This window comes from Physcomitrium patens, chromosome 1, assembly GCF_059467195.1.
Source record: "Physcomitrium patens ecotype Gransden chromosome 1, ASM5946719v1, whole genome shotgun sequence".
Lineage (NCBI taxonomy): Eukaryota > Viridiplantae > Streptophyta > Bryopsida > Funariales > Funariaceae > Physcomitrium > Physcomitrium patens.
This window is the reverse complement of record NC_143410.1, coordinates 124,374-139,665: the sequence shown is the minus strand read 5'-3', so window position 1 is coordinate 139,665 and position 15,292 is coordinate 124,374. Positions and strand designations below refer to the sequence as shown.

The 15,292-nt window shown below is 34.0% G+C and overlaps 2 protein-coding genes across 6 annotated transcripts; one reads left to right on the top strand and one right to left on the bottom strand.

The window, feature by feature from the left end:
• The first annotated feature begins 2,153 nt into the window (after window positions 1-2,153).
• Window positions 2,154-3,911, top strand: LOC112278928 (uncharacterized). The gene is made up of 2 exons (XM_024512856.3): window positions 2,154-2,742; window positions 2,946-3,911. The coding sequence occupies exons 1-2, from the start codon at window positions 2,461-2,463 to the stop codon at window positions 3,663-3,665; spliced, it is 1,002 nt and encodes a 333-aa protein (XP_024368624.1). The 5' UTR covers window positions 2,154-2,460; the 3' UTR covers window positions 3,666-3,911.
• Window positions 3,912-6,068: 2,157 nt separating this feature from the next.
• Window positions 6,069-9,010, bottom strand: LOC112291172 (uncharacterized). 5 transcript variants are annotated; one of them, XM_090250198.1, is made up of 6 exons: window positions 8,794-9,010; window positions 8,163-8,394; window positions 7,805-7,855; window positions 7,218-7,463; window positions 6,801-6,895; window positions 6,069-6,665 (listed from the first exon to the last, which is right to left on the bottom strand). In XM_090250198.1, the coding sequence occupies exons 2-6, from the start codon at window positions 8,227-8,229 to the stop codon at window positions 6,372-6,374; spliced, it is 753 nt and encodes a 250-aa protein (XP_090106324.1). In that variant the 5' UTR covers window positions 8,230-8,394; window positions 8,794-9,010; the 3' UTR covers window positions 6,069-6,371. The 5 variants fall into 5 exon arrangements, with proteins under 5 accessions (XP_090106324.1, XP_024394034.1, XP_024394056.1 ...); XM_024538266.3 differs by having other exon boundaries at window positions 7,805-7,871; window positions 8,830-9,010; XM_024538288.3 differs by having other exon boundaries at window positions 6,069-6,533; window positions 7,805-7,871; window positions 8,830-9,010.
• Window positions 9,011-15,292: the final 6,282 nt, after the last annotated feature.

Below are 15,292 nucleotides of genomic sequence, written 5' to 3'. Positions count from 1 at the left end.
TTGTGGAGTGTAGTCACCTCACACCAATAAAATAGAATGTTCATCTAATTACATATACTTATGTCTTTTTAAGGAATATAGAATTTTTCTATAATTAAAATAGGTTTATTTTAAGCATATATTTTGGAGACTTTCAAACTATTCTAAGAAGATGTGTATCAATGTAAATTGTTATAGGATCTTGTCATTGGACTTAGAGAATTTTAAGAGACCTAATTTCTAGTTGGTTTATACAATGCATTTGTTACATATTTTTTTTCCATCAAGGTAAAAAAAAATTGGTTAAAAAAAAAGAATAATGGACATTCATTTGACTTTAGATACAATGTTTGGTAATAAAAAAATTATTTTCTACTATTAATTTATAAGTGTCACAATATAAATGTGTATTAAAAACCATCTTATCATTGATTCTTTTGTTTTCTTTTAAAATCTATATTCTAAGAAAAAACAAAATAACCAATAAGAAGATGATAACTTGATATGATTATGATGTCTCATCTTTGTGATCTACCCAAGAAAAGAAATATGCATTTGATGATAATGGATGTTGTGGATGAAGGGCTATCTAATATTTACCTTGTTTGTCTGTAGCAAATAGGTTTGAAACCATTGCTTTGTAATGATTGCTAGTTGTAAGTAGAAGGTCAAGTAGTTTGTATATTGCATTGCAAAGTAATAATAAAGATGTATTTTATATAGCAATGTGGATATATATTGTGATTGGGACATTGTGTTACAAATTCACAATGAAGATGTATTGATCTAGAAATGTATATGTTATATTGAATAATGTTTATGCTAGTTATGTTTTATTATAAATATGTTTATTGTATTAAATTGTGTGTATATACTTATTGTGTTACATTGTATGTGGATGGTTGTTGTATTGCATTGTATATATATGTTTGTTGTATTGTATTATGTATATATGTTTATTATGCTGCAATATATGTGTGTATATTTGTTGTATTGTACTATGTGTATTTGCTGTGTTAAAATTGTATGGAGGTATGTATGTGTTGTTTTATAGAGGCTTACAATATATATATATATATATATATATATTTATTTATTGTATTCTTAAATTTTTTTTGTATTTAAAGTTGATTCCATGTCTTCAAATCATCATTTTAAGACATTAAGGTGAATTAATAAAATATTAATATAAAAATGTGAAAATAAAGAACATAATATAATTATCTTGTTATAAATTTATTATATGTCTATTTTGTCCAATACTACATATATACTTTGTAAAAATTTTATAGTTTTTTGGCAAATTTGTATATGATATTTAATTTTTTTTTTTGTAACTTGTCAAATATTCTTTTCAACATTTTAGAAATATAAAGATATCTACATATATTTTTATTATATTTAGAATATAATAGGTATTTTTGAATCAGTTTTTTTTAGTATTATATTTCAATAGAAAAAAAAATAAAAATGATAAATTATAATTAATAATGAATTAAAGTTTTTTTTTCTCTTCTTTTCTAGTAATATAAATAGAACTAATATTATATTTCTTTGTGATATTTTTGTATTAAGTACAATTTCATCCATTTCTAAATATTTTATCTCAAAGCTTATGCTTTTATACCTTATAAAATATAATTAGCTTTAACTCACTTACTTTCACATTGTTTTGATAAGCACTATTTGTATGCATTTATATTGATTGAATATTTGGTGTAAATAGAAGAATGATTAAATATTAGTACAACCAAAAAATGTCCAATTACAAAAAATAAAAATAATACAATGTTAAGCATTATTATTATTGTTTGGAATAAAACATACTACAATGTTTTAATTTTGGTTGGGCAAAATTACAAGTCTATATATAAATGTTAAAAAATATTATTCATCATTTATACAATTAATTTTTTAAAATTCAGATAATGAAAAAAAAGGAAAAAGAAAAAAAAAAGAAAAAAAAGAAAAAAAAAAATCAACTATAAAGTTTTGTATATAATACACAAGCCACATATTAATGGTTTTAATCATAATTCACTAATTACAATAAATAAAAAATCATTGATCCATTTAGAATACTATCAATATACTTTGGAAATTGAATTAGGTTAAGTAGAATTGTGAAAGAATCAGGAATAGATATGGAGGTGGGAGAAGAGAAGGTGCAAATTGTGAATGAAGGAAGGAAATATGCAACGCTTTCTTTCTCTCTCCCTCGCTCACGTTGCTTGTCTCTCAGTTGGGTCTCTCGAATTGACGCTGAATTCTTCACCTCTCTTGTTGTTTTTGTTGGTGTTGTTGTTGGTGGGTCTTTTTATTATCGTTCTTGCGGCTCTTTCACGCTCTTTTCCACTCTTTCGGAGCTGTCTCTCGCACTATTTCCTTTCCGGTGTAGTGGTTTCATCCTCTGTTGTGTTACATTGGCACTCCCTCGTCGTCGTCGTAGCTTGGACCTAGGCACTCACTCGGCTGCTGGCTATGGTGGAATCACCTGCTGCTGCACCGTGGATGTTTGTTTGCAACAAGGGATGTGTCCATCTCGATACGAGGCCTGCTTCCGTGTTTTTGAAGTCTAGCACCCACGGAGCCTACACCACTACTCGCACTTGTAACGATGGGGCACAGGTGTTGTTGTGGGAAAGACACATCCGGAGGTTGTTCCAGTCCATGGAGGTCCTGGCCTCGGCTATGTCGGATCGTTTCCCTCATCCGCTTGGGAGTTTCAACGGACTTCATGACCTCGTCAACCCATCCTTGCAGGTCAGCGGATTCCTTCTGTGGTTGTTGCAAACATGCTACCCAGGAGGCATCTCATTCATTCATTGGCAAGAGCGGGACAGGATTTTCTCAGGCTTTATTAGAGCTTTTGATACGCCTTTGCCAAGTCTTCCACTCAATGTTAAGCATGTTGCAGCATTTTCAGTCTGTTCTTCGCTGCCATATTGTTTGATTCGGATATGCAGGCGGGGCTCCATAGAGCATTGACGCTGCGAAGATCTGGGGAGGAGATCAACATCACTGTTCTGGCTTCTCCCGATCACCTTTCGACTTGTCCGGATAGTGAGCGTGCAAATCTCGGCTGGAACGTGAGTGTTCACATGTCCAACTATGTGCCAAGATCACCACCGCCTGCTGCTCACATAGCGGTACTAGGTTCGAGGCGCAGGCTCCCCCTTGCCAAATTCTCCCTGTGGGCAAGCACCCGTGAGCCCTTGGAAAGGGCCAAGCCTGTGGGTGCAACTGAAATCGTCCTCGTGTCCGACGATGGGGACGGACTTCTCGAGGGTTCCGTCACGAATTTCTTTGTGGTTGCGATGAACCCTGATCTGGAGGTGCAGACAGCATCGCTAGACGATGGAGTTCTCCCCGGCGTAATCCGGCAACTCGTCATTGAAGTTTGTAAAGAAGATGGAATTCCTGTCCGGGAGGTCAAGCCGTCGTGGGAATCGAGAGGTACATGGACAGAATCCTTTGTTACCAGCAGTTTGCGAATAGTACAACAAGTGGGATCCATTCGGCGGAGGCAACCCTGCGTACCGGAGATGCATCTGGAGCATTTGAAGAACTGTGAATGGACCGAAGTGCGCTTTCAGACACATGCCACTGTCACCGATCATGTACGCAACCGGGTGCTGCAACGGGCACTTGAGGAGAGCATTCCCGTGCGAGAGTTCTTTCGTTAGGTGTGTTACACCAACTATTTTAGCCAATCAAGCAGCCATTGCAGTAATTTCACAGCTACTCCTACATTCCCAATTAATATATGTATATATATATATATATATAGATGTATGAAACGGTGCCACCATTCTCGATATCTTCACACTCTCAGATTGCAAAATACCTAGAGCCTAGTTTTGAGGTCGTTTACAGGAAGAAATCATCCATCAAATCTGTGTCACATCTTAATAATCAAAGATAAATCGGAATTTGGAGTGGGCGAATCTGCAAGATGTAAGAACCTACTATCGCTCAAGCATTTGGGTTTTTTGAAAAGAAAGGAACAAACACATCGTTTCTGGTGGAAAGCCTTGTGCCCTAAGCCGGTCTTCAGCAACAACACATTAGTAGTAGTGCATTTATACGTAGTGTTCATAAACTCTAGAAATCTGATGACGGTACGTCACGTTGAGTAATTTGTAGTTATATGTTTACAATTTTTCTCTTGTTAAAACGCCTCAATGCTTAAACAACATCATCTATAGAATTATTGTGATTGGTTTTATCTTGGTTAAAACTTAAGATTTTTTAATCTAAACTTTTCTTTGCTCTCTTGACAAGATTTTAAAGTAGAAATAACGAAATGTTTTTATATACACAATCCTTTGAGAATATGGCTACGCTCGGTTGTAAAAGCTTTTGAATTTAGAAGTTTTAAATTAGAAAAAATAATAAAATATAAATATAAAAACCAAGAAAGAAAAGTTTATCAATAACCTATCATAATACTTCATCATTAAAGTTTTGATAGTATCAAATATAATTTTAGAACAAAAATATTCATTTAAAAAAAATCATATCTTAAAAAATCAAGCATAACAAATTTATTAGTGTGTGTAATTAATAAACTATCAATTTAGAGGATTTAAAGATATTTGATAAAAACAAAATTACTAGACATATAATTTGAGAGCACTAAAGCATGCATTTATTGAATATTTTCTTGCTTCTGAATTAATTGAAAATTATTTGATCACACTCTAATCAATGGCTTATCAATACAAGAATCAAACAAAACAAGAGATATTATGTTTTAGTATTTCCAAAAAAAGACATAATTTTCTATTTCTCAAATACATTACATGATCACACAAATCATCCAAAAACATCCACAAACTACAAAATTAACAACAAACTCAAGCACATTCATTTTAATACCAACATGCCATCTCTCAAAAAATGTGTACTATATTAATACATTTTAGAATCTACCTTAAATTTTCACAAAACAAAGATTTTTTTTATTGTGAAAATTTTGTTAATTAAGTTAACCGATTATCTTCACCAGCCTCACTAACAGAAAACAGATTTGTGCATGACCATCTAGAAATGCTCAACAATAGTCCTCAAACCAACAACCAGAAAAGTAACTGATACTGAAACCTGCTGAATGGGACTTGGTCCAAATTTGAGGAAGCGCTAAGGGATTCCTCCACAGCACCATCAGCAGGAGCCTCAGTTCCAAATCCCAAAGCGTGTAAAGTTATGGAGACTGAAACTCAACTGCCAAATTTCTACGTCGTTCACAACTTTCACATCGGTTTCCTCTGTGATGAGGAAGCGTCAGATTCAGCAAACATTGAGTCGTTTACTTTCGATGAATGACACAAAAAGATCCATGCTCCAAGTAAACCTGCCCCTCACTGATTACTACACACACCAAAGAACAACCAGAAGAGTCGATTTCGTCAATATCTGGATTAGGTAGCATCTGTATTGATAAGAATGAATGGAGTTGGGAAATGTGTCACGAACACATCGACTTGGTCATGGTGCAAATTAAAACTGTTACATTTGCTTCGGTGTAACGATACTTCAGCCTTCGCAATTTTACTTCTTTTACATTCCTCATGAAGTTGCGAAAAATGCCGAACTTGGCACAAAGAATCTTTAATCACAGACACAGCCTTTACCGTGCCATAACTACACACAGATGATTCGCACCATCTGCTTGTGTGTGTGGCTGTTTATCCCTCCACCTAGCCGTCCGCTTCATGCTTATGTATGTGCAGTTTTAGGTTACTCTCGGGCACCGATAAGGAAGCACAACTCTTCACTCGAATTAATTTTCGATGGCCTGTACAACGCAGTAAAGGAAACAATCGTGCTTATACCATGACGGTCCAATTTTCATCGCAAGCCCGGGGTCATGCTTCAGAATGATAGAGGTATTGTGGCATCGTTTCCTAACCTCACAAAAGCATACCACAATCTCCAGGATGCCAATATAGTGCGGGTTTGTGAAGTAAGACTTCTTGTGATTGGACTTGACACCCTTCACAGTTAGCAATTCCAAGTGTCCATTTTCATTGCTCACGGTCGCGCGATTTCCATACACCAGTATCCCATTTCAACAGTGCAGCGGATTTAGACATTAGGGATAATTTTTGTACCGAATTTCGAATCAACCCTGTACAAAATTTAGGAGATGTGATTTTACATGTCGTGGCACCATACAGCACCATAACAAAAACAAAGATCCAATTGCCTCTTTTCAACACCACCCCACCGTCGCCTTTTACACAAGCTACAGAGCTGAAGGTGGTTGGATGATGAGCAATGAGCTGAAGTGACTGGAAGGACACTGAATCCCACCATATCTTCACACGAAATCTACAAGGGCGAAAAAAAATGTGTAAACAGGAAATACAACTACGCCTAAAAGGTAACTACATGGATGATGAAGCCTCAGTTGTTGCCACTTCAGTAACATCATACTTGCAAACAGGGCAGAGCTTGGAGTACGAAAGTAACCACTCAGCTCCACACGCCTGATGAAAACCATGATGGCATGGTAGATTGACCTGCAAGTCGCCATGCTCATATTCTCCCTGACAAATTACGCACACTTCCGATGCCTCATCAGAGGCTGCTGCTTGTTCCTTTTTAAAGCAGCACACCGGCAAAGCAGCAACTAGTGTAGCTGATGCTACACAGCGCACACTCTCAAGCTGAACCAGATTCTGCTTATCATCAACAATCTCTTCTTCAGTCGCAACAGATTATTTCGTGGCGAACAACTATTTCTAAAGCTGGACTCAAAGCACTTGGAGAGATTACTGACCAGACCGTGCTAAAATTCAAGATTATATACAAACCTCGTATGACATGTCAGCGATGCTTGATGGGTTTGATCTTCCAAACTGGGCAACATGGGTAGTCGAGGTCTGCTCCGCAAGTGAAAAGGACAATGCTGTTGCAACGAACAACAATTCCAACAGTGACGAGGGTTAAATTACGATCTTATCGCAACCACGATTCCGGAAATCACAACAGCGACTAAAAAAATCTATTTTGACCAACATGAAAGACTCAGCGTAAGTTAACAAATCCTGGCAAAACCTATATCTAAGCCCAGAAGAACTGTGCCTTCAATTGCATCAGCACAGCATGGTCATAGCCCCAAAACCTACCTTCTTGAATACGCACAAAGTCCAAGCATCAGACAAGAGCCAGAATCCTGATGCAAGACATTCTATAGACTTCCATTACTGGAAGCATGCCACAAGGATTACCCAAAGCCAGGTCAAGATCTTGATCGCCATCCACTCCTGTAATGTGGTCATCGTTTGCCAGGCCATTCAAGTACTCTTCCAGATCATCTCGAGCTGAATTCCGACGCAAGGATCGCCTTGCACGACGACGCAAATTAGAAGGGCTGGGAACCACCACGCTGAAATCCTCATCTTCGTCTTCCACGTACTGACCCCACCTTTGCTGCTCAATCCTCCGCTGTTCGGCTGCCTGTCTTCTTCTCCTACCTGCCAGTTTAATGACAGAAGATCGAAATCAATGCATGTGATCAGAAAGTTGCCACAACAGCAAAAACCTTCTCGACTTCTAGGACGATATTTAAGTCCTTTCAGTAAAAGGCATACATTAAGACTGATGCAAAACCAAGCTAATTATAAGGAGGTTACAAGATTTACTCGCCGGAATCATAGAGTTCATTAACAATTTCAGAAAAATGCTTATTTTAAAAAGAACACCATCTCTTCAAGGGAACCAACAGTAACTCATATCTAGATTGCCATACGTCTGTGAGAAATTGAGGGATCAACGTAAATACAATACAGGAAAGCTGGATCTTGTGCTTCAGTACCTTTCCCAGCTTTCCTTTCGCATCTTTTATTGTTGGTCCCAGCTTCTAAGCCTGTACACAACAAATTCTATACAATCAGTCGAGAGGAATGTTCAGGCGTCGGCACCATATACAACTTGTGTAATGCAGTTAAAAGAAAACCATATCGATTGACATAAAAACACGGATTTTACATTGATGTCTTTCAATATATGCTACATACAAGGACTTCAGATTTTGAAATGTCACAATCTTTGCACATACTGTCTGTGGGTTCTTTTATTGAGGTTATTACTTGAAACGTTTTCTAATGCTCTAGTTACTTCCTCAGGCCAATTCAGAAAGAGATTTTTAACGAACACAATGATGCGCAACTCACCGATATCACTTGCGTTCGAAACCCCATCATTTGCAGGAGTAGATGGAACAGCGACCACATTGCTCATGTTAGTATTGCAAGCGAACTAAACGGGGCCCCGGCTACACAGCCAAGAACCTGCTTCGACCTATTTGCGAAACCCAGGCACCTTTACCCTAATGGAAGTCGTAAAACGATCCGCTTCAAAACACTCCTCTTATTCACCCCCAACGTGCTTCGAAACCAACGCCACCTGACAAGACATTATGAAACAAAGGTAATAGTTGTAAGTTGCACGGTTCCAATAGTTAGCATCACATAGACCTAAGTCCTGAGAGGTGTGACAGGGAAACCAGTGCACAAAAGTAATGTTAAACCGATTCGATCTGTAGGTTGCAGTATTACATGATCTCAACCAGCCATAAAATCAACACCACACAATATGATAAAAGCCCACAAAAAGATGCAGGGATTCCGCAACAAAGTAGCAGATGTCCCATCGATTCGGAGCAATCACCAAACCGAATTAGGCCCAAATACAACCACTGGTAGTGACTGCACTAACCAACAGTCTCTCAGCAACACAAGCATCAAGCCCCTTGCTTATCAAACTGCAATTTCATCGACAAGATCCGAAACCATAACCACATACCCTGAACGACCACGACAATGCAAATTCCGAACTCACCGTCGTTCCTAACCGTTTCCAACAATTAGAATCAGGGCGATGAAAATCAGATCCAAGCATACAAGAGCAACTCCTTGAACTAGAGCATGCCCACGTGAATGTAGCTCCGTCCCGCGTTCATGCCACTCGCTTGGAAACGCTACCGCTGGGGAATTCCACCAATCTTGACAGAGAAGTGGCAGCGACGGGACTGTAACCCTTCCGGGAGACGCTTTCAAAGATATCTGTACGTGGAACCTTTGGCACAATCACGAGCATGTGTCGCTACTCAACCCGATCATTCACCGCGCCCTTTTCCCTTGGACTGCGGCTCGTGATCCAGGGATGCAGGCCCCCGGGCTTACGACCACCTCTCCCTCCACCGCACCCACTGGCCGGCACAGACTCTTCCAACGGTGGCGATCTCGCTCGGCAATGCGGCGAGATGCGCGCTGCGATGTATGCTGACGAACAGAACATTTGTCTCCGTTCCTTGCATGAAACTGCCCAGAGTGAACAGAGAGAGCATGCAAATCTGTTCAGCCAAGTCTTGCTACATGTCCTACTTGCCGATTCTAAACTGATTCTATCGTCAACATAGAATACAAATCAACAACCCTAGAAGTTCCACTTTCAAATGAAGTTAAATCGGAGGTGAAATCTATAAAAGAAAAAGTGGGTCAAAGGATGACGGTTCTGGTTGATAATGAAATCATGCAATCTCGACTGATACCCCCTCATTTATCGTCCTGTTCCCTGGCCTAGTGTTACTCCTTGCAGTTTCCAAAATTGAGATATACATATATGTTTATAATGATGTCTGTTTGTGTGTCTGTGTGTACACACACACAGACACACACACGGTACACAGGTGTTTCCAGTGGCAATGGAAATCTTTAATGGGTATTGTGGTACAAGTGAAAAAAAAAAGGAGAGGTGAAGAGCACCTTGTGAATGAAGTGATGCAACCCGCCCTGATACTGGATCAACAACTGCAGCAGCAGCAGCAGCCTTCCCTTCTCAGCGTGCCGTGCAGCAGCGGCGCACATTCAGCCGAGCGGAGCATTTTAATTGTGTGCAGCAGTTGATTCTCCAAATACTTTTGTCCATGCCTTCAGTAGAAATTTGATTTGCCAAGTGCTAGTTTCGAGTGGAGGATGATTGATTGCTGCAGGGGCGTGCATGCATGCAACCCAGCCTAAGCTTCCATAACCATCTTTGGGTATATATGTTATGATATGTTCTCTTGAAATAATCCATCCCATTTCGAAGGATGCAACAATACCATAAACCTCACAGAATCCTTGTGGATGTTGCTCGGAGCAGAGTTTCAGTGCCAACTTCTTTACCCTCCTGTACAGTTTCTGGACTCTCTTCAGCAGTTGCACTAGAGCACTCGAATTTTCTTAATTCTAATAAGAAGACAATAGAGAATGGCACGCGCGAGCACTGAAACTAGATTTGTGTCTTTTACAAATAAAGGTTAGAGTTAAAGTTGACCACTATTAATTGTTCCGAGTGATCTTCAGTTGCCTAAAATCGCATGCCGAAATAGCAGAGGCAAAAGCTTGTGATTGGGTCTTTCCTTCTTCTTTTAGTAGCTGGATTCTTAATTTAAATCAATCCCGGCATTCATTCAGATTTTGGCTTTGTTTCTTGTGTTGATTTCCTGAAGATGGAGAATATGTTCTTGCTTCTACATTTGTTTCTGGAATAATTTTGTGCTTTTGTGTACCAGATTTTTTTCCACCTTGTATTTCTACTCATTGTCATTGTTTTTAAATATAGTTCCTACAGAAAAATTCGGGAAAAACCAGAAACCAATTCAAGTTTGATTTAAGTATTCTAAAATTTTGTTTCAATGTAGTGATTACATTGAAGTATTTCCTTGAAATCTGTTTATCATATTATTTAAACAACTTTTTATCTTCACAAATTTACATTTAAGTATATTAGTAAACTAATTAGAAATAAAATATTTGATTGAGATGGACTTTGTACTTTTCATCTGAATAATTTGTATATGATATTTATTGGATAGTCCACTATTTTATTAATTAGATGAGGTAATAATAAAAACATACACAAATTTATTATCAAAATTTATCATCCAATTTTATTACTATTCCTTATTGATTCTAAATAAATCTTTAGTCATGTAAAAAAAATCAAATTGGATGTGTATTAAATAAATATAAGTCATGATTAAGCATTTTTGTTTAATGTAAGAGTAAAACATAAAATAATGTTGTATTGTAACACATCTATTAGGTAAAAGATTAAAAGAATGTTTATATTATGGAAGAGCCAAAATGAAAGTATTGTAGCAAATTATTTTAAAAACATAAAAAATAGACAAGGTGGTAGAAAAATTTATAAGTGTTAATGCTAACTTTTTGTAGAAGGGACTTCTACTTACTTTGAAGGGCTATAAATGAAGCCAATCAAAGTGGATAGGAACAATAATTAATATAAACATCTTTAGAAAAGATTTAAGAATAGTTTTCAGCAAAAATTACTCTAAGAAACCAAGAATTGATGCTCAAAGAGGAACATTTGTGAATCATAATCAAAATCTGATCTCAAGGCACAAAACTATGTTCCTATAGTAATTCTAAATTTTTTTTGGTTAATTTAAAAAAATATTTGAAAGCAAACTTTAAGAAGATTGTTTTAAAATTGAATTCAAAATTTTTGGATGTATATTGAATTTTTAAGAGTTTTTCAAAGTGAGATATGTATTAAGAGGTTTTAGATTTTGAAAAATAAAAAGAATCTAACATATTTGAAAAATTTGTAAATATTATAGTGAATTTATAAGTGGAATTTTGTAAATATATTATTATATTTTTTTAATGTGTTTTAAAAATTTGAGGTCAATCAAATAGCTAGATTGGAAGATATGAGAATTTTAATAGATTAGAATCTTAGATATTTGAATTTTAGGATCAATGAGGACTTCTATGATCCTAAGAAATCCGCTAATTTGATCAAAGCAAAAATTTGTAAGAACATATTAAGCTTTAATATCTATACATTTATAAAATTAGAGAGCAATTAAATATTTCAATAAAGAAAAAAATTTGCTAAAAGTTAAATGTCCATTTTATAGAAGGATGATAGCCTACATTCAAGAAATTTAGGAACTTTTTCTCTCAATTGGTTAGTTTGATTTTTTTTTTAAATCTATATACTTTTAATTTACTTGTGGATTGAAATATGGATGAAATTTTAGTTGATATCAATGGTTTAATAAATAGCTATTGAGATTATAAAGATATTATAAGAATTTATTAGGTTTATTTAGAATTTACCTAGATTTATTTAGGATTTTATTAGGATTTGATTATGATTTCATAAAGATTTTTTAAGGATTTTATTAAGATTTATATAGAGCTAAATTATGATTTTATTCTAATTTTCATTTTTAGAATTTTAAAATTATTATTTTTTATTTTTTATGGTTTTTTTTTTGGATTTTTAAGGGTTTCATTATTACTTTTCTTTGAGATTAACTTATCATTTTATGATTTTTTTTTTGTAATTTCTTTAAAACTTCTTTGGGATTTGATTAAGGTTTGATTATAATTATTAAGATCTAATTGGAATTTATTTTAGATTCCACTAGAATTTTTAGGACTTAGTTGTTGTAATTTTTTTTTTTATCTTCTACAACCAAGTGTCTAATATATTCTCAAAGAAGACTTCACATAATACAACATAATTAGTGAATGCAACATAAAAAACTTGAAGAGGAAGGTGTTTGGATTTCTTGGTTTATTTGAATTATAAAGAAGGAAGGCTTGATAGTTAAATGCAGAACTTTTTCTTGAAAATCAATTAAATAATGATAGAATTAATGTTCTAAAAGAATATTTATATATATTTTCTAAAACATCTTAGAAATCTTAATATTGACTAGAAACACTACTTGATGTCTTTCCACCATCAAAAATGGACATGGCATATATAACAAAAGATGGTTTTTCTTTTGTTGCATACACAAAAGATTTTATACCTACTAATAAAGTTTAAGATGTACTAAACTTATGTATTTTAATATGACTAATAGAATTTTGGATCCAACTACAAAAAAAATTAAGGTTACAAGAAATCCAATCTATATGAGGGTTATATTTTTTAATCACGTAAATCCTAAAATAACTTAATTAGAAGGAGATTTTTAATTGTTACAACTAAAAGAACAATTTCATAGGTAGTATCTTTAGAAGTCAACAAATAACTATTTATGACTTCTATATGTACATATTTGACTTGCTTAAGTAAAAATATATTTTGATTTTTGACAAAGTCTTTGTCTATAAAACAAGCTAAGGCTTTTGAATCTAACAAGGCAACAACTTTGTGATTTTTTTATCCTAAACAAATTTATATTGTAATCTTTTGAAAACTTAAAAAATATTGCTATGGCTTGACTTTTATTTTTTTATTAAAATTTTTATTTGTAACATGTTTCAAAAAAATCACTTGTTGCATGTAATGACTTGAGTAATAAATTACTCTAATAAATTTGCTTTCAATATTGTCAACAATAAATCTTTGATATTATCTTTTAATCCATATCAAAATTGATTAATAAAGACTTTGTCATTCTAATCCACATCATAAGGAAGATTTTAGAAGTTAGCAATATATATATAGTAGTTGAATGTGATCCTTGTTGTAATATTACAAGTTTGATTTCTATTATTCTTTGTCAATTATTTTTTCTAAATATAATTATAAATACTTCTAAAAATAAATTTAAATTATAGAATAATCATGAATGTTTTTTTCATCAAAGATCAAAACTAGGAGAGAGCACTTCTTGATAGAAGAGCACCTATGAATCTAACTTGAATAAATCCATTGAGGTATTGGAAATGATACAACCTTAAATAGAACTTAACTTATTACAAAAATCATCAAAATTTTGATCTTGTTCCATCAAACTTCTTAAGCATAATAATCCTTGCCTCTCTTATGCATGTAGAAGCGAGACTTTGTAGATTTGATTGTGAGGCTAATCTGTTTGCTTCTTTCAATTGCACAACTTTTTGGTATAGAATGTAGACTTCTTTCATATGTATAAGAATAGTATTTCCATGATTTATCTTAAAAATATGTGAGATTTCTACTCTTAAAGTATTAACAAGCTCATAAAGATCTACAATAGTTATAAATACATTCTCACTTTTATTGAAAGTAACATCTATAATCTTTCTTTCTATAATCAACTCAAACACATTCAAAAAATTGAATTAGAAAGAAATTATTTGGAACCTTTAATATACAATAAATAAATTCTATTAAATAGATAATATATTCTTTTTTAAAGAAAAAATTAGAGTTAGAAAATTAATTAATTTGTTTAAAGATAGATAATCTACAATCTTTAAAATATAACAATAGGAATGGAATAATACATTCACTTCTAAAAAAGATAAAATAATAAATTATCATTCTTATCAAATTATTAAAGATATGAATCTTAAAAAAAAGAAATCTCAATACACTCTTATGTTACTCAAAAAGACTAATAAATCACTCAAAGATGGTAATATATTGAACTAAAATGGCTATTGCAAAAGACAAAATGACTAAAAAGTCTTGAAATGAGATTAAGTACTAAAAAAGCATTGACAAAAGTAAAGAATGCTCCACTCTTGCTTCTAAATATTGAAATAGGATCAGTCTATCTTGAAAATTTAAGTCTCTTCTAATCTACAAAAATATAAAACCTTATCATAAAGTAAGACAAAATAGAACAGAACAAAACTCAACAAAATTAGACAAAATAGGACATGAAAGATAAAATTATATAAATAGAAATAGAATAAAAAAATTAAATAAAAAGATGTAAAACCAAACTTTACTAAGAGAGAAGGTCTAAATCCATACCTGATCAAATGCTTCAAAAGTCCCTGGCTAGTCTTATTTATATTTTGTTCTACTATCTTGGACTTTTTGAAAATGTTTTTAGTTGATGGATCCCACTTAAATAACCCCCCTAAATTCTTTTTAGAAGGTTCTATAGTAGGCCTTACTTAGATAACTACCACAAGTTCTTTCTAAAATATTCCACAATTAATCCTACATAATTTACTAACCTAGCCCTAATTTTAAGAAATTCCATAATTTCTCAAACATGGTTCCAACTATCTATCCTTATGTATTAAGAATACAAATATCTTATCTATACTTTATTATGATTAATCTCCCTCTATTATGGAACGTCCTCGTTTTGCTTCCAATGATATCTCCAAATTGTCTCTTGGCAACGGATGAGGTTATGTATAGGTTCTCACATTATATCGTGGATGGAATAACCTTTTCAAAGAACTTTGTACTGCAGTTGTGGACATCTACTACCATAACAAAGATAGCAATGCTTCAAAATGTTATCTTTTTTATATTCTTATTGGTCATCAATTACAACTGGTGGTTGTGGTAATTAGTGTCAATCCAAAAAGTGCTTTGGCTT